Source organism: Urocampus carinirostris, chromosome 4 (assembly GCF_059441175.1).
Source record: "Urocampus carinirostris isolate Australia breed hairy pipefish chromosome 4, RoL_Ucar_1.0, whole genome shotgun sequence".
NCBI classification, from domain to species: domain Eukaryota; kingdom Metazoa; phylum Chordata; class Actinopteri; order Syngnathiformes; family Syngnathidae; genus Urocampus; species Urocampus carinirostris.
This window is the reverse complement of record NC_142352.1, coordinates 42,207,052-42,230,053: the sequence shown is the minus strand read 5'-3', so window position 1 is coordinate 42,230,053 and position 23,002 is coordinate 42,207,052. Positions and strand designations below refer to the sequence as shown.

The 23,002-nt window shown below is 41.3% G+C and overlaps 3 protein-coding genes across 3 annotated transcripts in view; 2 read left to right on the top strand and 1 right to left on the bottom strand.

Moving 5' to 3' along the window:
- The window catches only part of cenpn (centromere protein N), a 10,965-nt gene extending 7,808 nt beyond the window's left edge, over positions 1-3,157 (top strand). The window contains exons 9-10 of the mRNA XM_088333288.1: positions 1,222-1,345; positions 2,962-3,157. Of these exons, the coding sequence (XP_088189414.1) occupies positions 1,222-1,345; positions 2,962-3,083 (246 nt within the window). The 3' untranslated portion in view covers positions 3,084-3,157. The remainder of the gene's footprint in view (positions 1-1,221; positions 1,346-2,961) is intronic.
- cmc2 (C-x(9)-C motif containing 2) overlaps positions 1-6,223 on the bottom strand; it is an 18,877-nt gene extending 12,654 nt beyond the window's left edge. The window contains exon 1 of the mRNA XM_088334622.1: positions 6,092-6,223. The gene's annotated coding sequence lies outside the window, so the exon portion shown is untranslated. The remainder of the gene's footprint in view (positions 1-6,091) is intronic.
- atmin (ATM interactor) lies at positions 6,115-23,002 on the top strand. Its single transcript, XM_088334619.1, has 4 exons — positions 6,115-6,417; positions 17,017-17,142; positions 19,178-19,377; positions 19,457-23,002. The coding sequence occupies exons 1-4, from the start codon at positions 6,187-6,189 to the stop codon at positions 21,201-21,203; spliced, it is 2,304 nt and encodes a 767-aa protein (XP_088190745.1). The 5' UTR covers positions 6,115-6,186; the 3' UTR covers positions 21,204-23,002.

The following is a 23,002-nucleotide window of genomic DNA, read 5'->3' as shown; positions in this document are numbered from 1 at the left end:
TATATGGGTATATTTCGTTATTAAAATGAGCTTAAGCATTATGCCAGACTGCCTGACAAACTTATTTGAAATTAAATGCATGCAGTCCAAAGAACAATTATTGATTGTTAAACCTGTTTGATTTCAAACTGTTGAGAATCGTTAAGCACTTTTGTTTGATTTTGCGGTTGACCATTGATTGTACTTTACAAAATGGACATCATATTTTATTTTATTTACTGTTATTCTGCTGCTAATGTGCCAATTCTTAGCTTAAATGTTTGCTCGATTTTAATTTCTTATTTATTTGCTTGTCCCTAAAAAATGGACAGAGGTTTATTAATGGATTGAAGTGTCTTTACTGGCCGAGCACTGTGCTTATTGGTTTTAGGTCAATTATTTTTATCTAATTTTTGTACAAATGTGTTCAACAAAATATTTATTTTTCATGTTACCCATTTTCTTGTGTATATAATCGTTTGCTGCATAATTAAATCAACATCATGCTAAATTTAAGGAAAAAACATATCAATTAACCGGTTATTCAATCTATTGTCCCCATATTCGGGGCCCAGAGGACTATTGAAATGGTTGTTAGATGGCCCCTTGGTGTGGATAGGAATTCGGGCTCATCTTTCGTGAAATCATTTTGAATCTTGACGATCTTTTGATGACAGTATTTGTGGTTTGTTCATTATTTATGCTGAGATTACTGCAATTCCCACCTCTACAGTATACCTCAAAGTCCCTCCATAGACTTCAGCCGGTCCATACCCCTGCTGCACACATCATCACCTAAAGAAAATCCTCCTCTTTAACTACATGGCAATTCACAACCTTGCCCCTCTCTACCTCTCTGACTTCCTTCACATTGCCTCGCCATCCCGCAGTCTCAGATCATCCTCCCTCCATCTCACTCTACTTGCTGCCTGTCTCAGCTACGTGGAAAGCAAAGCTTTCAGCCGCTCGGCCCCCCAGCTCTGGAACTCATTGCTGCCTGACCTTCGGAATCCGAACCCATCCTGTCCACTTTAATATCCGGACTCAAAACCCACCTCTTTAGACTTGCCTTTTAAATATAATCTACCTCACATACTGTCCCCTTTAACTTTTAACTTTGTTTTTGATTTTTTTTTTTTGTATTTATTACTTGCTTGTTTTTTTGTTGTTTGCATATTCTATGTACAGCGACTTTGGGTGTCCTTTTTGAAGTTGAATGTGAATGTTATTATTATTTTGCAGCTGGAGACAAAGTTCAAAGAAGCAGCTAACCAGATGACGACTGAACAAGAGCGACCCTTCCGGTGTGTTGTCGCCTTCAAAAGTAAAAATCTGTTAGAGTCGTTACGAGACTGCGCTTCATCAGGTAATAACAGTTTTTATTTTGTATTTTTTAATGTGTAAAAGCATGAAATGAGACAATAAAAAATACTAAACGTTTCCCACATTTTAATGTGATGGGTAAGATTATTTTTCCCCCTTGCATATGCTGATAAAAAATCTTCTCAATAGTTGTATTGTCTATCATAGAACTCTTGTTCTGTGGGCCAAATAGAATAGAATAGAATTTACTTTTATTGTCATTCTTTGTAACCATGCACACAGAACGAAATGTCAATACACCTGACCCGTACAGTTAAACTGTAGCGAGCCGATGTGTCATGTGGCTCACAAGTCAATGCTAAGAGAAGCGCAAGATAAAATTGAGCTGTTTCACGTCAATGACATGCTGTTTTAAATATGTTCACTGGATGTCGCCAAAGCACAAACTAGCTGTATTTGCTGACTACCAGTAATCGAACGGAGAACATTGATTAAACTTATTCCTGTGTTGTTTTACTGAAAATAAAATTTGCGGATGCCAGGTTTAAGGCAGTACAAAAATTTAAAATGTTAAAATAGAAAAAAGTCCTTGGTGTCTTTGTTGTAGTATAAAGAAACTTTAGCTATGTTCTGATATGTATGAAATCTAACAATGAAGTTCCCATATTTAGGGAAACATTTTCATAAAAAAATGAAAAGCAGAAAGACGTTGTAATTATTAAATAAGTTGTTTAAATTGGTGTTTGGATACCATTTTTTTCACTTTTCATTCTACAGGAGTTACCCCCGAGTTAAATAAACTAGAGGAAATCAATTCAATTGTTTTTTGTTTGGCCATCTTGGACTTTCTGGACTAGTTTACAGGCTGGGGGCGTCGTTGGTGTCATGCTCACAGTAATGCTAATTATGATTCACCCTGGTCAATCCTGGAAGGGGGATTACCACATGTGAGGTCCTTTCTCAAGGTTTCTCTTTTCTCCTCACACTGAGGTTTTTGAGTTGTTCCTTGCCCGCATGCTGGTTTAAGTTTAGGTAATTGTGTCATTGTAATCCTGTGCAGTTCTTTGAAACATTTTTGTGATTAAGGGCTATATAAATAAATGTGACTTGACTTGACTTTTACTTTTTTTTTTTTTCTCAAACAGTTAATAAACACTACAAGAGATTACATTTTGATGAGTTGAATGCAATATTGAAGAAAAAACATTCAAAAATATATTATTATATTTATATATTCGATCCCTGAATCATAATGTAAACGTGAGCCCCTGGAAAGCCCTGCAGTCGAGGCACACTTTTTATGTCATTAATTATCTAGTCCAGCCCCCGTCAGAATGTATTTTGTAACATGTGGGCCCCCGAGCTAAAACGAGATTTACACCCCTGGTATATAGTTTGTTTTTGTTTTCATTTCAAGAAACTCATACGCGCTGGTTGTAAGTTAATGCTTTGGTACATCCACAAGAGGGCGGCCATTTACGAAGTAAAGTACAAGAGAAGCATGTGATGTGTTGCTTTTGACAAATATAAGAGCTTAGCAGACAAAGAACATAACTGTTTTTGTTTTTTACTGATTAAAGATCATTATTGTTAACCTAATTTTAGTTTAATCCACTTTGATAATCAGTGATTCTTATTGTTTCCTTGTATCTTCCACAGGAATTGCATCCACTCCTGTAACACATCTGCTTTCTTCGATCCCCCAAAAAGGCAGAAATTATTTCGTCATCACAGACAAAGTCACAGGGTCTGATTCACAAATCAACCAAACCACTAACTAATTTTTTAATGATGTTCTAATAAGACTTGTATGTTATAATCCGTCACAAATTAAAGAGCTCATATTTTTTAAAAATGTTTTTATTTCCTTTTTTGATTAACTGTTCCCAAATAGTTTGGAATGTAAATGTAAATGGTCTGAATTTATATTGTGTCTTCAAGTCACTGAAGACCTCCCAAAGCGCTCTACAATGTGCTTTACACTTACCAATTTACACACACCGATAGCAGCGACAGCCATGCAAGGCAACTACCTGTTTATCGGGAACATTAGGGATTCAGTGTCTTGCCTTAGGACACATCGACATGTTACACGGAGTAGCTGGGAATCGAACATGCGACCTCTTGATCCCAAGATGAGTGTTTTACCTCAAATGTTACAGAGCAAAGGTCAAGAGAATCAAACCAAAAAAATCAGCAATGTAAAAAAGAAGCCCTTTTGGCTCTGTTGTCATAGTGACAACGGATTTACAGGTTTTTGTTCAGGACCATTCCGATGCTTAGCTTTTTGGTTGCAGCTTGTTGCTTTGTGAAGGGTGAATTTATTTCATGGGTTTATGTAAATTTGCCAAAGTGGCGGAAAACTTCCGACACTTGGCATTGTCCTTCACTGTCGTTAAAAAAAGAAGTCCGCAACTCACTGTGCTACCATCATATTATCATATTAACTCCTGATAAGGGGTTCTCACGAATCAAGTATATGGTATGCTAATTACTGTATGATGCAAATGCCAAAATCCTTTACAGTAAACTTTTGTTTATTACAGGAGTTGTATTTCAAAAATAAACCTGTGATAGGCAAAAACTGAAGTGGAAACTTTTATTTTTACAATTATTGTACAATCAAATACAGTAGCCCTTCAGGAATTGGTCCCTGCCTTTCAACGTTTTCTCTTTATGTTTTGGAATAAGATGCTCTTTGGCCCCTCTTTACAGCATTTTCCCCACTATAAGACACGAATGACAAAAGGTTTGTGCGGCTAAAGGTTTTGCTGTGTTTTTGGTTATGACCCTAAGATGTCTCTGATATTTGTCAGTCATGTAACAAAATGGTTTGTTATTGGTTTGTGTCACGACACTATAAAAATACCATCAGGCTATTGGTTAAACAACCTCCTTAAAATGTCTTTCTCTCTTCATTCAGTGCTGTGTAAAGACTGCGTGTTGGCAATGCAAAACTAATCATCGCTATAATGTGATTCATGTTTTGCGTTCTCGCTTCACGGATTCTTGCATTGTCTTCTGAGTTTTGATTGGCTGAACAGTCCTTTAGAGATAAGGGATTGGTAAACAATACATTCATCCGTAATTTTTTACAGGTCCAGTATGGACTACATTTATTTGTTAAATTAATGTTTGGGTCTGCAAAGGTTTGTTCTTAGTTTTCAATGTTTAACACAGTGTTTAATTATATAAAAAAAATTAAAAACAACAGATTTCTTCTTCATGGATTTTGCATAACATAGGTTCTATTTGGAACTTAACCACTGTGATAAACAAGGGTTCACTGAATTAATTGTTATGGGTCCCAAGGCTTGCAGTGATGCTAAAGGACTAAGCAAAATCATGATAACAATGGAAATAAGGCTCACAATCATCAATAAATATGAAGAAAGCACACAAATGGTGACCCTCTTTAAGCTGCAGGGCCATAAGCAATCGACGATCAGGACCATTATTAAAACAGACAAATAATAAAGAAAAGATCAAAGCTGGGAAATCTAAGGGCATGAATATCCTTGCAAATGAAAGTTTGAAAATCAGTTATTTCTTAATTCGCCACCAGCCCTCGTCTTTTTGGCATCCACCCACTAACTCCACTCTACCCGCTAAAGTCACATCACATAAAAGGTAAAAACAATTCCAGTTTCCTTCTAATGTATATGTGAAAACCTCATGAATGAGGAAGATAATTTAGGATTATTTTATAAAGGATATGTTTTATGATGCATTATATGCATTCGTTTTCAATATCCATTTTTTTTAATGAGCTAAAACCTGCCTCAGTGGTGCCAGCCTCTGTTATTTGGGCAACATCGGTAGCCTATTTTAGCAAAAGCGGGCATAAAGTAAAAAGAAAATGAAATTGTTTTATATCATTTGCTTGATTTATTTTTTAATATATATAATTGGATTAAAATATAAAGAATAGCAAAAATCAATTAACTATATACACTTTCTTCGGGTAGCACAGGGATCTTTTGATCTCTTTCTCTAAATTGTATTATTTTAGATATTTCTCGTGCTAACATTATTTTCACATTCGGTATTTATAGTATAAATTAATTACTTTGTTTCATGTGAAGGATTTTATACATTTTACTATAAAGGATTTTATACAAATTACATTTATTGAATGCAATGAAGATTTTTCACAGAGAAGGCTTAAGTTCGATGACAGGTCGCGCTGTTTCAAGTGTTTTGGCTGGGGAATTTTGATAACAGGGCACTGACGAAGGACGTTAGGCTTTGTTTTGATAAACACTTGGTGTTGTTTTGAGTTTCCTCAGGCATCGTGGCGACTAAGTGAAGTCCACGTGGGGAGTCTCTGGCCCGCCCCATGGGAGGTGTCAGCACGCCCCATTGGAGGAGCCGACACCCCAGCTTGTGAAAAGAACTTCAGAAGACGGAAGATAGAGGATCGATCAAGAGGGAGAATCGAGAAAAGAGGCTTGACGAAGAGCGACAATAATTCGGCTAATTCGATGGAATTCACTTAGTTTATTATTTAAGAAATTAAATCCGCCCCCGTGAGGAAATCCCGGTCTCTTGCCCATATTTTCCCGAAAAGAAACGAGCATGCGTTGTTGGGTGAATGAAGGTTATGTTTGGTTAATGGAGTCCGATAACTGATTCAAACAATTTGATAAACGATACATTGTAATGTATTAATTTCCTAACACATAGGATCAAGATTGGGTATGTAATACAATTATTGTGAAAACAGGAAAGATTCTCATCAGTTTCCGGTTGTGAAAAAGTTTTGTCTACTACGTCACGTACTCCTTACCCAATTGGCCAAGATGGCTGCCAGTCAAAGCGGCGTACATTCAGTCGCCGCCCATTGCACAGCGTCGACACAGGATTGATTGTCAACACAGGAACATGGCTGCCTCTTCTGCGAGCCACACACTCGGGAACGCAGATAACGCTCACACAAGCACACTCGGTCGCCACGAAGAGCCCGTGTCGCAGAGGGACATAATTAAACCGTCAATCCTGGAACTGACCAAAGAAGTGAGGACAAACATCTTGTGCACCGTCGAAGGATGTGGCAAGATCCTCCCCAACACACCTGCGTTGAACATGCACCTCGTAAAATCGCACAGAGTCCAGGTAAAGTCATTTACATTCCACTTGAATTTTCTTTGAGTGTCTCGTTAACCGATTGATTTAGCAAATTTGGCCTGGGTTCTAGAAACTGCGATGAACAAGAAAACGCAAGTCACTCCTGCAAACTTAGGCGTGTTGCTAAAATGTAGTGATGCTATAGAGAATGACGTGAAGCATTTTGGTTCACCTTTGCGAGAAGTTCGCTTGGATTAGCAACTTTGCAACTTCTCTGGAATTCAAATTTTGGTTCCCTGGCCGAGTGAGAAGCTTGGTGCACGTGCTTGGTCCTATGAGTCTATTCAGGGCCGTTGCTCGCCATTTGGGTGCCCTAAGCACAAATGATAAGATTTTCATGATTGTTTTCTGTTTTTAGTGTCAATAAATTTTGTTCAAACCAAAAAAAAGCACAAATGATAAATGGTGCCCGACCAGCACCAATAAAATTTGTTTATTTACATAACACTGTCAACAAAGAATTATATATGTAATTTTCTTTTGGATTAATTAGGTGAGGACGGGACGGTACGGCGGGTGGTTGGACAGCCCCAGAAGTTCAGGGTTCAAGTCAAGCTACTACAGGAGTTTGCATGTTCTCCCCGTGTTTGCGTGGGTTTCCTCTGGGCTCTCAGGTTAATTGGCCTGTCATAATTGTCCCTATCGAGTGAATGGTTGTCTGTCTCTGTGTGCCCTGTGACTGCCTGGCAAGCAATTGAGGGTCCCGTGCGCACTGCCCGAAGACTGCTGGGATGGGCTCCAGCACCCCTGCAACCCTACTGAGGATAAGCGGTGTAGATAATGGATGGATGGATGGAAAGTGAGGTTTTAATTTATTCATTCATTCATTCATTATCTGCACCGCTTATCTTCAGTAGGGTCGCGGGGGTGCTGGAGCCCATCTCAGCTGTTTTCGGGCAGTGGGCAGGGGACACCCTGAATTGGTTGCCAGCCAGTCGCAGGGCACACAGAGACAGAGAACTCACTCGCTCAATCACACCTAGTGACAATTTGGACCGGCCAATTCACCTGAAATGCATGTTTTTGGAATGTGGGAGGAAACCGGATTGCCCGGAAGATACCCACGCAACCATGGGGAGAACATGCAAATTCCACACAGGAAGGTTCGATCTCATGACCTCAGAACTGTGCCGCACACACGCTAGCCACTGCGTCCCCGTGCTGCCCGTCAATTATGTATAACGAATCTGAAAAGACATCGCTACATAATTCGAACAGTTATTGTCTCAGCATAATTTGTATTTATCGTGCAATATTGAGGAATGTATTTTCAATTAGTATTATTTTTATCTTGTTTAATACTACCATTTGTTCAGCCAAATACCAATACTCAGATTTTAAGTTGTCATTATTACTGATACCTGATTCAAATTGTACGTAAAATGTCAATTTCTCTCTATAAAACAAGTGATATATTTTTTAAAGAAATACCTGTACCTCCAAACCCTAATCCATTATTTTTGCATTTATTTATTTGCAATTTACTATTCCTTTGATTTCAGGTTATTGAATAGTATAAAAGGCACTAGAAGGCAACTGATACTGGTATTGATTGATTGCTGGTAACTTAAAGGCTGGTGTCAGCAGCGATGCACGAACCTTGACTCGCCCATCCCTAAAATTGAAAATGCAGTACATCAGTATCCTCGTTTGCAGTAATTTGTGCCCTTTTTTACAAAAGAACTCTGCTTTCACCCTGTTTTGAAACCATTATTAAAGAGAAAAAATGAAAATGAGCCTCAACGATCTTCAGTAATTGCGGGAGGGTGACAAGTTTAAAGTGGTATATTTGTTGATAAGGAACACAGGCTCCAACATTATTCTTGTTTCATAAATTTCAAAATCCTATAACGTTAGACTGTTAAATAAAATGTGCAAAAAAAACTATGTAGATATGATATGTAATGGTCTGGCTCTCTTAAAAATAGATAAAAAAAAACGAGTCATTTGGGTCAAAAAGGTTCCCAACCCATAGTGTAGTACAAGGGTGGCCAACCATTCAGCGACTAAGAGCCAATTTTTCGTCTGTTACTGCAAAGAGCCACATCATAGGTGTCGACGGCTGCGAGCCGATTGTTTTTTTTTCTGTGTTACTAAAAAGCCACATTATACACACGGGTACACATAGACATCGTCTTTTAATCATGTATGCACACAGATCTCTACTCGGCTAGATTTGATGAAAATAACCACACCAACATTCAGATTCAGATTCAGATTCAGATTCAGATCTACTTTATTGTCATTCTAGTACACGTGTATACAGAACGAAATGTCGATGCATCTGACCCCCACAGTTTCCTTGAATGTACAGATATAAATAATGTTGTATTGTATTTTGGCTACGTATAGTATTTTACCATAGTGCCGATAGTGCAAGAAGAGTAGCTAACCAGATGCGCAAAATGGGCAGTCAGGTTAACAAGTCAGGTACACAGTAACATTAACACTGTAACAATAACGCTGTAATTACAATAGTGCAGAGAGCAATGTGCAAGGAGTGGCAAGCTATAAAAAAAAAAAAAAAAAAAAAAAAAAAAAAAAAAAACTGCCAGTAGTGCAAAAGTCAGATTAGCAGCCGTTTAGATTTAAGTTAACTATATGTTAGATTGACCATTTAACAGTCTAATGGCCAGGGGGACTAGACTATTGCGGAGCCTGGTGGTCCTGCACCGCACACTGCAGTACCTCTTCCCAGAGGCTAGCAGAGTGAACAGTCCATGATGGGGGTGAGAGGGGTCCCCGGTAATGTTTTTAGCATGGGATAGGCAGTGCTTCTGGCCAATGTCCTGAATGGAGGGAAGTGTAGTCCCGATTATTTTCTCTGCTGTCCTCGTTACCCTCCTCACACTACCCCAGTCGGTAGCGCTGCAGCCTCCACACCACACAGAGATACAGCTGGTCAGGATACTCTCTATGGTGCCCCTGTAGAATGTAATGAGGGAGGGTGGGGGCAGGTGGGCTCTCCTCATCCTCCGCAGGAAGTACAGGCGCTGCTGTGCCCTCTTAACCAGTGATGCAGTGTTTACGGACCAGGTGAGTTTGTTTGTAATGTGCACCCCTAGGAACTTGATACTGCTGACAACCTCCACAGCCTTGTTGTTGATGCAAAGTGGGGCATGGTTGGGCTTGTTTTTCCTAAAGTCGACAATGATCTCTTTAGTTTTGTCGACATTCAGGACCAGGCTGTTGTCCCTGCACCAGCCCACCAACTGCTCCACCTCCTCTCTGTAGGCCAGGTCGTTGTCATCCCTGATGAGGCCCACCACTGTTGTGTCGTCAGCATACTTCACGATGTGGTTTGTGGCGGACCTAGGGACGCAGTCGTGTGTCATCAAGGTGAACAGCAAGGGGCTTAGGACGCAGCCTTGGGGGGAGCCCGTGCTGAGGTAGATGACATCTGAACTGTTCTGACCTATCCGCACTGATTGGGGTCTGTCACAGAGGAAGTCCAGCAGCCAGTTCCGCAGGGGGGTGTTGAAACCCAGGAGTCTCATTTTGTCCACCAGATGTTGTGGGATGATGGTGTTGAATGCTGAACTGAAGTCCAGGAACAGCATCCGCACATGGGTGTTCTTCTCCTCTAGATGTGTCAGGCTCAGGTGAAGCGCAGAGGAGATGGCATCCCTGGTGGAGCGGTTTGTCCTGTAGGCAAACTGAAAGGGGTCGAATGAGGAGGGGAGACTGGAGGTGATGTGCTCTTTAACCAGTCTCTCAAAGCACTTCATTATGATAGGAGTCAGTGCAACGGGCCGGTAATCGTTGAGTGATAAGATCTGGGGTTTCTTTGGCACTGGGATGATGTTGGCAAATTTGAAGCATGATGGTACTTTGGCTTGGTCTAGCGAGGTGTTGAAAATGTCTGTTAGTACACAAGCCAGCTGATCGGCGCACTCCCTAAGTACCCGGCCCGGAATGTTGTCCGGGCCTGGAGCCTTCCTTGTGTTGACCCTTCTCAGGGTCTTCCTCACGTCAGATGAGTCCAGGTGGAGTGCTCTTTCGCCCTGATTTGGAACCGCTTTCGCTGCAGGGGTGCCGTTTTGTGCCTCGAACCTTCCAAAGAATTTGTTGAGGTCATTCAGAAAGTCCATGCTAGTGTTCTGCACTGGGGCGGTGGTTGGCTTGTAACTGGTGATGGCCTGAATGCCTTTCCACATATCCCTGGTGTTGGTTGTGCTGAGGAAACGTTCCTGGATTTTTTGACTGTGCGTTCGCTTTGCTAGTCTGATAGCCCGGTTCAGGTTAGCCCTCGCTGATAACAGCGCCTCCTTGTCACCAGATCTAAAGGCAAGGTTCCGTACTTTTAGCTGTTTTCGTATTTCAGCAGTCATCCAGGGCTTCTGATTGGCACGGGTGCATATAGTTTTGTTATTGCTGACGTCTTCTGCGCATTTACTGATGTAGGCTGACACAGAAATGGCGTACTCATCTATATTTATTTTGTTGTTGTAAGTGGCAGCCGATTTAAACATGTCCCAATCAGTGCAATCAAAGCAGTCCTGTAGTGCCTCCATTGCCCCCTCAGACCACACCCTCACCTGCTTCACTGTAGGTTTTTCTCTGGTCAGCAGGGGCTTGTATGCTGGAATTAGCATAATAGAAAGGTGATCTGATGAGCCAAGATGGGGGCGGGGGGCTGCTTTATATGCACCTTTGATGTTTGTGTAGGCCAGGTCTAATGTGTTCCTACCTCTTGTAGCAAAGTTTACATGCTGATGGAAATGCGGGAGAACTGTTTTCATATTGGCCTGGTTAAAGTCCCCCGCCGCAATAAAAATGCACTCGGAGTAAGCATGCTGCAGTTCACTCACAGTTCGGTAGAGAACGTCCATTGCCTCCTTCGTATTAGCGCTGGGGGGCACGTACACGGCAGTAATGATGGTCGCGCTAAACTCCCTCGGTAGGTAGAAAGGTCTGCAGATCACCGTCAAAAGCTCAATGTCTCGTGAGCAGTGTTTCGATATTATCTTCGCATTTTTACACCAGTTGTTGTTGGTATAAATGCATAGACCGCCCCCCTTGCTTTTGCCGGTGAGTTCGCCGCTTCTATCAGCGCGGAAAGCAGTTAGCCCCACAATGCTAACAGCGTCATTCGGGATAGATGAGTTTAGCCATGTCTCCGTCAGAATTAAAGCACAACAGTTCGTCAATTCGGGGTTCGATGTAAATTCCACTTGTAAATGGTCCAGTTTGTTGTCCAGGGAGCGGACGTTGGATAGGAAAATGGATGGTAGAGGCGTTTTGAAGGGTTTAGCCTTCATCCGAGCCGTTAGCCCGGCCCGACAACCTCGTTTCCTTCCCCGGTCACAGCGCTTCCGCTTGCCACTTTTACTCGCTGCTTTGTCGGCCGCTGCGTTCTGTTGACGTAGCACTCCGAGGCTAAGTAAACACTCCAGAGTGATCGTCGAAATTTGCGCTGGATTTCTGGATGTCCGCATATCCAGCAAAAAACTGCGATCGTATATTAATCTACAGTTAGAGTTGTCTTTGTTCGCCCTCATAAACTGAGTCGAAGATTGGGGTTTTTGACTAGAATGTGAGAAACTGTCGGGAGCAGATCCAGCCGCCGCCGTAGAGGGCGCCGCCATTTTGTTTAGTCAATAATATCAATAATTTTCAACGGTTAACATTGTGAGCACTGTTCTACACAAACTCTCAGTTCAAGCATAACATGTTTCTTTACTTTGCTGCTTAGTGAGACTTATGGCAATCCTTATCTTAAACAATCTTCTTCAAATCTGGGTTGTATTCTGTTACTGCTACTCTAAGTAATTCTTTTAAATGAGTGTCAGTCAGTAGAGATTGATTCTTTGATATCACATGTTTCAGCACCGATAACACAGACTCACAGACATACGTTGACCCAAACACGGGCGCTGCTCGTTTGATGTTGGGGTATTTTTCAATTGGCACACTTTTCCAGAACTCAACTGTAACTTCTCTTAAAACAGCTTTCAGTCGATCTTCCTAACAAAAGTCAATCATCTCCAAATCAGCCGCAGCCTCATCTGTTACGAGTGGGGCTTTCAAACAGTCTGTCTTTGCATTAAATGGGTCGACGAGGAACGTAATCCGTGGTCTTTTCTTTTGTAGATCACAGAACCGGGTCACAAAGCTTTCTTTCAGTTTATCAATCAGTGTTGCGTAGCTGTCTCTTTTTTTATTGTTTTAGGGGGCCGCTGGTCACTTGCTCACTGGCTTTTAGCAGAGTTTGAAAATGTGTTAAATCGCTCTTTTTAATATTTGCTTCAAACCGCTTTATTTTATTAACAAATGCAAACACACTTTGCATCAGGTCATGCAGCATTTTTGACTTACCCTCCAGGGTAAGGTTCAGTTTGTTCAAGTGGCATACGATGTCGACTAAAATTGCCATATCCATAATCCACTTGAGGTCTGAGAGCTCTGGATAGTCCTTGTCCTTCTCTTTCATGAACAGTTTATCTGCATCCAAAAGCTCAAAGAAGCTTTGACAGCCACCTCACAGTGCAGTGCAGCGGCAGGTCACCTGGAAGCCCTTGGTCCAGCTCAGCGATGAGATTCCTGAATTGCCTGTGGTTTAGCGCATGTGTGCGAACGAAGTTGACGATTTCCATCGCAGGTTACATGACGTCAAAATTCTGTGATTTCGACACAAGTTGCTCCCTGTGGATGATGCAGTGGATATCCCAAAAGTCTGGAAATGTTTGATCAGCTTTGCACAGCCCCACAAGCCCGTTCACAGATCCGATCACTACTGGCGCTCCATCCATAGCTATTGCAGTTAGTTGGGTATGGGTAGATTTGCTTTTGCAAACACAGCCATCATCGCTTCTTTCACATCTACGCCACGGGTTCTGTCTTTTAATGGCACGACATCAAGGAGTTCTTCTTTGATAGCACATTGATTTGACACAGACCGCGCAAATATTGCCAACTGAGGCTTGTCTTGTATGTCACAGCTCTCATCCAATGCCATACTATTCACATGTTTGAAGGTCAGTGTGCAACTGTGTTTCAACAGTTGCGTTAATATCATATATTCTTCGTTCCATACTGTGGCGAGACAGTTGAACGACTTGACTTGGCTTCTGATATGCTGTTTTAGTTTGTTCAAAGCCGTCAATGAGGCATTTTTTTTATGAATTCCCCTTCGTTGTATGGCTTTTTAGCCCGGGCTATGTTCCAACCTAACTGATACAATGCAAGTGTTACGGTCTCCGAGTGTTTCATACATTTTTTGAAAAAATGCAACTGTTTTTCTGCCTTACTTTTCATCGTTAACAAATTTTTGTCACAAAATTCAGTCCCTCTATTGCCAACTGAGGCTTGTCTTGTATGTCACAGCTCTCATCCAATGCCACACTATTCACATGCAGAGTCGGACGTGTAGTCATCATCCGTTGTCCGGGAGCTTTTGCTTGGAGACACCTTCTCCTTGTTCTCTTGATGTTGATCTTCGAATGCTAAACTGGCCACAGTCACAGGAAACTCTCTCAAATCTTCCTCCTTTTTAATGTCAACGGGCTCAACACCATCCTCTTCAATTTTACAATTATCAAACACCGAAACGTCCTTCTCCTTCTCTAAATATTCATCTTCCTCGATTTTGATAGCAGGCAACCCTGAACTGGTTGCCAGCCAGTCGCAGGGCACACAGGGACAGACAATTTGCTCGCTCATTCACACCTAGGGACAATTTGGACCGGCCAATTAACCTGACATGCATGGTTTTTGGGAATGTGGGAGGAAACCGGAGTGCCCGGAGGAAATCCACACAAGCACAGGGAGAACATGCAAGCTCCGCACAGGAACGGTGGTAGCTGGATTTGAACTTGTGACCTCAGAACTGTGCCGCACACGCGCTAACCGGCGCCCCGCCGTGCTTCCCTACAGAGTGGTCTATTAATAATATTTAAAAACAAAGGTACTGAGATCCCAGATGGATATTAGACCTGTGAAGCTGGAAACCGATCAAACATGCAAGTCCGTTTGGGCCTAACGACCATCTGTCTAAGATTATCAAGTGACAGATAACTAAAACTGGAAAAATTGTAGAACATCCTCCATCCCGAACAAGTCCTAAAGCTCCGAATGTTTAAGGTTGGACGAAATTCCACTATGTTCGGTTAAATTTCTTCCCAGATGAAATCAATCTTTCTTTCTTTTTTATCAAAAAGGACCATAAAGTCATGGGCAGAATGAGCGAACCATTTGAGTCAAGTTGCTGTCTAAGGATAATTAACAAATGTTGAACCCTTTTATGAGCCAAATATGTTAATTAAAAAAAATGTTGATATCATAGTTGATGTATTTTTCCTCATTGTTTAAATCGATCTTGTTGTTTTGATGACGTTTTTACAACTAGGATACACTAAATAATAAATATGGTCCCTTTTAAATAACCAAAATACAAACTTGGACCAGTATAAACAATACCCACCCATTATCTGCACTGCTTATCCTCAGTAGGGTCGCGGAGGTGCTGGAGCCCATCCAAGCTATCTTCGGGCTGTGGGCAGGGGACACCCTGAGCCAGTCGCAGGGCACACAGAGGCAGACAACTCACTCGCACCTAGGGACACTTTAGATCGGCCAATTAACCTGACATACATGTTTTTGGAATGTGGGAGGAAACCGGAGTGCCCGGAGGAAACCCACGCAAGCACGCGGAGAACATCTAAACTCCGCACAGGAAGGCTGATAGCTGGATTTGAACACATGACCTCAGAACTGTGCAGCACATGCGCTAACCACTGCGCTGCCGTGCTGCTCGTATAAACAATAAATGTAAATAATTTTTAATTACCACTATTACAGAACCAAAGTCGAGAGTCAAACAACAAAAAAGCATTGATGTAACGAAATTTAAACACTGAATGACTGTCTACAAGACATTTAAAATTCCTTTTATTGCAACATATTTCCAACATAAAATCAGTAAAACAAATACATTGTAAACACAATTGTTTCAAACGTGAACGTTTTTACCTATGTATAATCTCATGAGCCACTAACAACATTATAGTGACAGTTAAAATGCAAAGACTGAATCAATCCCAAGACAATCGTATCCCATCCTCAGTATTGATAATATCAATATTTGGATCGTTCCGCCCGCCCTTATTGTAAACCTTTGTGGAGGAGGCAGTAAAGTCAGGAGCAATGGTCAGAGGCTCATTTGTAGGAGGGAGTGATTCACTGTTTTCTCACTGAGAAAAGAAGGCTTTTGCCTGCATAGGATGTCTGATTTTCTCCAACACGCCAAAGAGTTCTTTGTTAAAACTGCTTCCACGGGGAAAGGAATGTCCCTCAAGAGCTAGGTTTTAAACGCTGAAGGAAGTTCCTTCCGAAATAAAAGTAACCAATAGCCCAGGGGTCTCCAACGTGGCATCAGAGTGCCATCTAAGGACAGAGGTGCCTGCTGACCTGTTTTGAAAGTAGCTCACCATTGCTGGGTCATTGTGATTTTATAGTAAAATGATTTTTTTTAGTGGTTGACTGAGTCTATTCAGCGCTGCTTCCATTACAGTGGTTTGCGAAAATATTTGGCCCCCTTGAACTTTGGGACCTTTGCCACATTTTAGACTTCAAACATAAAGCTATAAAACTGTAATTTCTTGTGAAGCATTAACAATAAGTGGGACACAATCATGAAGTGAAACACAAGTCACGTTTAGTTGGAAATCTGAATGATCTCACAGAACATGGTATTCAAAAAATTGTTACTGATCGTTAAACTCTGCAGTGCGAATCCAGCCCCAAGTTTACATTTGTTTCTTAAGAATTACACTTCATATTTTAAGTGGTGAGCATCTCATTGTGCTTTATTTCAAAATGATTTGACTGGGGGTTCACTATTCAATGCTGATTCAAATTGGGTTTGCTAAGTCTTGATGAGTACGTATCTTGACAGTTCCATGAACATGAACCAAAAAAAGCCTGATAATAAAGACAAGAGGATTCCATTAGCACGCTAAATGAAGGGCACATATTGAGTGTGTTACTTCTGATCCGCAATGAAAAGGCCGTTCTGTTAGATGCAGTAATTATTTTCTGGCTGACAAGGCTGCTGAGCGCTTTTAGATGCATCGTGCACATTTTTTATGAAGTTCAACGGATAAAATGTTGTGTGCGTAAGTGTCTTCATTTCTTTTATACTGTTTTTGCTCCACTGGATTGTTACCTACCAGCAATGTATCTGCTTATTCCTGTGACAGAATCATTATTTAACAACATTTTTGCTTTTTCCTTCAAAGCAACCACCACAACTTTGATTGTATACAAGCATTTTTGCTCTTGCCTGTTGTTAAACCTGAGCATTTGATTCAGCTTTAGCTCCCCTGCTCCCTCTGGTGTTGGATCAGATGAAGGTGACCTTGACCACACACTGGGAACTGCTTTATGTGTCGAAAAGCCAACATAATCATCAATCTGTCGCAATGAATGTCAAAGTGTGGCTCATTTATCACAATATAGACAAAGTAAACAGATATATTTGTTTTGCTTGTGCCATTCTGTTTAGTTGTCCAAATTCAGAGATAAATGTTGAGAGTGTCTTTATTTTAAGAAAACTAAACAGTTGTTTCATGTGTGTCCTCTCTCCAGGATGGTATTGTCAACCCCACAATCAGAAAAGACATAAAGGCATCAAAAAAGCTTTACTGCTGTCCCATAGAAGGCTGTCCCAGAGGGCCCGGAAGACCCTTCTCTCAATTCTCCCTGGTCAAACAAGTAAGCCTCGGCTAAATCTAAAGCTGCTCACGGAAGAAAATATTTTCAAGATTTTTTTTAATTTACAACCTTTTGTTGGGGTTGTGTTCTAATTGGGAATAGTGCGTCTAGAACAGGGGTGGGCAAACTTTTTGAGTCGCGGGCCGCATTGGCTTAAACATTTTTTGAAAGGGCCAGGAGGAGAAAAAAATGTTGATTACATTTTTTTATATAGCGATACAGTCTTGATACAAACCTCAGCAATACTTGAGTGTAGCTCCTATGCTGTTAGACAGAAGAAAGAAAAGCCACTGGACTTGTTCTAGGTTTGAGGAGTGGTAATATATATTTTGGTAAATATGTTTAATTTCGGGCAGCATGGCGGGGCAGTGGTTAGCGCGTGTGCGGCACAATTCTGACGTCATGTAATCGAACCTTCCTGTGTGGAGTTTGCATGTTCTCCCCGTGGGTTGCGTGGGTTTCCTCCTACATTCCAAAAACATGTATGTCAGGTCAATTGGCCGGTCCAAATTGTCCCTAGGTGTGAATGAGCGAGTGAGTTGTCTGTCTCTATGTCCCCTGCAACTGGCAACCAGTTCAGGGAGTCCCCTGCCCACTGCCCAGAGACAGCTGGGATGGGCTCCAGCACCCCCGCGACCTTACTGAAGATAAGCGATGCAGATAATGGATGGATGGATGTATGTTTTATTTATTTTTTATTATCAATCTATTTTGTGTCAGAATAAGTTACACAGTAATACACTTTGAATTTCAATGATGGTTCAAATGAATGACAAGAAGGTTCATTAAATAAGCCAAGAAAACACAATTCCAATGTTTTCAAGTTTAGGGGATGGATCGTTACTGGCTCTATTATTTCATGTCATTACTTTCTTCCAGTGCAAGTGAATATAACTGAAAGAACTCTGCCTTTTTGTTTAGCTGGCTAGCTATATGTTCATCAATTAGTTCCACACGACGAGCCACAGTCCGACGTGACAAACTGATTTTTTCGAAATTGCCTCGACTTTCCGGACACAGAACACCTGCAGTCTCCACCATGCAGTCTTTCAAAAACTCCCTTTCGGAAAAAGGCTTGCTAGCTGCTGCTAATTTGAATGCCAGCAAAAAGCTTGCTTTTGTAGTTGACTCCTGAAGCACAGTTTGTCGGTGAAAAAAATGTTGCTGGGACAGTAAATTGGCTGCCATTCTCTCAGCTGTAGCTCCCCATTCTTGCGCCGACAGCTTGCTGGCATAATTGGAATGCTTCGTAGCAAAGTGACGGCTAATATTGTACTCCTTAAAAAACGCGACACTTTCTTGACATATCAAGCATACAGCCTTTGATCGGACTTCTTTAAAATAATATTTTGTTGTCCATTCTGTTTTAAACACTCGGCACTCACTGTCGACTTTTCTTTTCTTTGATAAACTCATGTTTGTTTTTAGAAGGGAGAAAGCTTTAGCAGGAAACCGAAAAGGAGAGTGCTTCTTCTGGGAAAAGCTTAAGCGCGAAGAAAAGGGGGCAAATACTCAAGCGCGCCATCTATTGGGGAAATGTGGGCATTACAAGGGAAAGTAAATGAACAAAGTTTGCTGGTATATTTTTTGATGTAACTGGGAGATGTTTGGCGGGCCGGATTAAAAAGATCAACAGGCCGTAGTTTGCCCATGCCTGGTCTAGAACTATGGTTAACTTTGTGTTATTGTTATATGGTAACTGTTATTATTGATATTATTACTATTGTTGTTATATCATTGTTGTAATTAATAGGGAAGATGAAGGGGCTAGGGAATATAAGCATTTTCTTCTTACCACCCCTTTTTGAACATATTATGTAACATTATTTTGTTGTTGAGTTATTGTTTTTGTTCAGTTTTTTTATTTTACTGTTCGAATAAAGTTTTCATTCATTGTATTGCCTTTATCTACATGCCTATAACTAATTAGAAATGTACTTTTTTTTAGGAAAAAATCCAACAGGGTTTGATTTGTCTATATTTGAAAGCCATAGAATTTATGTCGGTAATTATCCAATTATCACTTTTTCTCCAGCACTTCATGAAGATGCATGCAGAGAAGAAACACAAGTGCTCCAAATGCAACAATCGCTACAGTACCGAGTGGGACCTAAGGAGACACACGGAGGACTGCGGAAAGACGTACCAATGTACGTGTGGTTGCCCTTATGCTAGCCGGGCTGCGCTTTTGTCGCACATCTTCAGGACTGGACATGAGATTCCTTCAGAGCACAGGCATGTGTTTATTCAACTTAATTACAGATATCCAGTAAAGTAGATTTGTTAATTTTTCTGTGTATTTTCCTTTCCTTAGAATTCCTCCAGTAAAAAAACGGAAGATGGAAAAGCACTCCTCTAGTTCTGACAAGGTTAAGATGAATGACCCAGTTATTAACCCGTCTACACATGAATTTATAGAAGATTCTTCGTCTACTGACATCGTTATCCAAAGTTCACACTCGGCCAGTCAAAAGTACAGTGGCCCCAAGATCCTCCAAAAGCAGCTCCTACCTAAACCCAGCATGGCACTGGTCAGCGTGCCTGTAATGCAGTTGGCACACTTGCCCGTCCTCCTCTCGTCCACAGAAAATGGGGCTCTTGGGTCTGTGGTTCTGGCGGTCAACAGCCAAGGCTCAGTGAGCACCCTTCACCTTCTGCCGCAGGGTTCAGGTGCTATGGTTCCCCAGTTGGATTCTACAAACTTGGGGTTCCAGGATAGCATGCCGACCTCTCGCTCTAGCCTGAGGCCTAAGAGCACAGGTGTACAGGTTGGATTTGACAGCCTGGTTACCAAAGACACTAGCAGCATCTTGGGAGCACAGCGAGGAAGAAGCACATCTACCAACATCCAGACAGACAAGTCCTACCTCTCAAGAATGTCCATTGGAGTCTTTGAGGGAATCGGACTCTGTCCCGCAGGGGAATCCTCAGTGTCCTCTTGCTCCCAGACGGATATCAGTGTCAGTGCCCAAGTCCTACTACCTGTCAGTGTACAAACCCAGACATTTAACACCGGAGTCAGAGCCACGTCCACAATTGTTGCCCAGACAGACAGACAATCTTTGAACCAAAACATTTCCCCATCTGTGCCACTGAGCAAAACTCGGCAGACGCAGACCTTCTTCACAATCCCTCAATCTAACAAGAGTCAGGATCAGGTCATCATGTATTCTGACCTATTCAGTGGGGAAGGTCTCAGTGTTTCCACTCAGACAGCGTTACACATTGACAAACCTCCCACAGCTACAGTAAGTAGTTTATACAATGCGGAAAAAGTAGCCTCTGGGGGCATGTGTTTTGGAGGCCAAACAGATTTACTGAGCTCCAACAATGTTGCAGACAACCAAACCCAAACCATGACTTTGTTAAATGACCTGGAAAACATTCTCTCAGACAGCATGTCAGGCAACATGTCAGGCAACCAGACGTCGAACCATGATCCTGTCCAAGAGCAACACAGCACCATAGACTTTGACTTTGAAGAGTTTCTCAGTTCAGTACACATTCAGACACAGACAGAGGAAAGTGACCTGGAGGCCTTGACCAGTGACACACCCTTGGAGTCCTTGGACATCCAAACCCAGACAGATTTCTTTCCGATGGATGAAATGGACGAATGTGAGGTACCAAATAGAACCCAAGCCAGCGACTCTGAGCTGTTTGATACTCAGACTCAGACGGACTTGAATTTTCTTCTGAATGCTGGGAACCACATGCCCTTGAGCAGCATCCTGCGCCATTCTAGCTTTTCTATGAGCACGGAGTCCTTCGACACGGAAACGCAAACCGAGCTGCATTCATTTGCTCCCTGCCTACCCGTTCATACTGCTGCCGCTCAGGGGGAGCAGTTGAGGCTTTTAAACAGCGCAGAGACACAGACCAGCCAGGCGGAAGGCTTTGGACACCTCTTCCTCACTAGCAATGAAACGCAAACAGTCATGGATGACTTCTTGTCAGCTGACTTGCTGTGGAACGTGGATTCCCATTTCAGCTCGGTGGAAACGCAGACCTGCCAAGAGCTCTGCGCTTTCTTTGAGCACTCTGAGAAACCAAACAGTTGAACATGATTGTCACAACGATGCCTGATATTTTACGGCACGTTTCTGGTGTCTGAGTAATCATTGGATTGGAGTGAATGAATTTTGCCAGTGGCACTGCAATGAAGGGGGAACAATTCTGTGAAAACTTCTTTGAATCATTCCTCGAGGGTGTTGATTATTTTCAGATAAATAGCAGACTGCTTTGTGCACTTTATGAGCTTGATGGCCGTTATGTTTCAGCTCCAGAGTTTACATATTTATTTGCACATCTAACGTGATGTGTCTTGTCTGGAATGTTATTTCTTATTCCAAGTGTTATTCAGTGTTTTATTTTTGTGCTGAATCCCGCAGATTCATCTTGTATCTGTACTATATTTAAACCTAGAAACTCATTCAGCTGCATGAGAAACTTTTTTTAATGAACTTGTTCATTTAATTTGTGAGCAGTAAATGTTCAAATTTCAAGCACTGTGCGGCGCCTGAGCCAGTCTAAAGTCTAACACACACAACAGCAGAGATTAAACGAATGAGACAAAAGTTGCACAAGAAAAAGTGTCAGTTGTATCGTTTGATTGAAATGAAGTATGTTTCTTTTTATAGAAAAACTTGGATTAGGTTTTCTTTTGTCTTATTCATTAGCTTGGTGTAAGGTATACGCTGAAAAAGATACCGCAAGTTGTACTGCATAATGTACACTGCACAGAAGCACATTTGATAAACGTTAGCTGCTGTTATGGAACACAGTTGTCGCATGTGTTAACGAAAGTTATACATTTCATTACTTCAGTACAAAAGTATGTTTGATGGACCTCTATTTGGCTAAACATGACATTTTGCATTTGTAGAAAATAAGTTGAGAAGCAACATCTACCTGCATCCAACCCTGCGGTAGCAAATTTGAGAAGGCTGTTGAATGAAGATGACAACACACATGCTTGTCAGCTATTGACTAATCAAGGCTCTTATTCATACAGAATGTGAGGCCTGCTTGGTTGTTTGCCGAAGCCTCACAGCATTCACAAAGTAGCTGCCAACAAATATATTTTTTTCAAAAGTAGATTTTGCTTTTGAACTCATTCTCTGCACATTTTATGAAACCAAATACCATGTTTAGACTAGTTAGGCCCTGTAAAAAATAAAAAAAAACCTTTGGATGACATCTGCTTAAAATCCGGAACTCCAAGATGGCTGAAATATTTTTGTTTTGTTATTTACTGGGTTGCACTGAGTTACCTCTGACTTACCTCATTGCTGAGGCACACCAAGCAGCTAAAGCTCCTTGTAGGGAACCGAAAGATTCAATGTAATTTATTTTTACTTTTTGGTGCCTTAACCTTAAGTGTCGTGTACTTCCAGTTACAATATGTGTACGTTTCTCTTGCTGTTTTGGAGATTCAAGGTCATGATAGTTGCATGATTATATATTTTTTATTATGGACGCATGAAGATCCTCATTTCTTTTTGAAAGCTTGTATTATGGCACTCGGAAAAAGTACGTTATGCCGGATTATGTTCTCAAATGCTCTTACTGTTTTCACTGTGATAGGAAAACATGGTCTTGTTTGTTCACATCTCAACAACAACAAAGGTGGTCGATGTCCTTGACACTTGATTCGGTTATGACATGTTTCTTTACAGTACTTTCATGTTGTTCCTTGCTGAAACATTCGTGATCATTTGTTTTCAACTTAAACTATAAAGCATTGCGTGTGATTAAGTGGCACATGCTTTTTGTCTAGTATAAGTGTAGAATTACATGTTGCCTTGATTACATGTTGCAGCTTATTTCAAACAATTCTTAATAAATTGCTGAAATATGA

Coding starts and splice junctions, on each gene's coding strand:
- atmin (XM_088334619.1), top strand. CDS start 6,187: ATGGCTGCCTCTTCTGCGAGCCACACACTCGGGAACGCAGATAACGCT. Junction 6,418..17,016: donor TAAAATCGCACAGAGTCCAG/GTAAAGTCATTT, acceptor TCCTCTCTCCAG/GATGGTATTGTCAACCCCAC. Junction 19,378..19,456: donor GAGATTCCTTCAGAGCACAG/GCATGTGTTTAT, acceptor TCCTTTCCTTAG/AATTCCTCCAGTAAAAAAAC.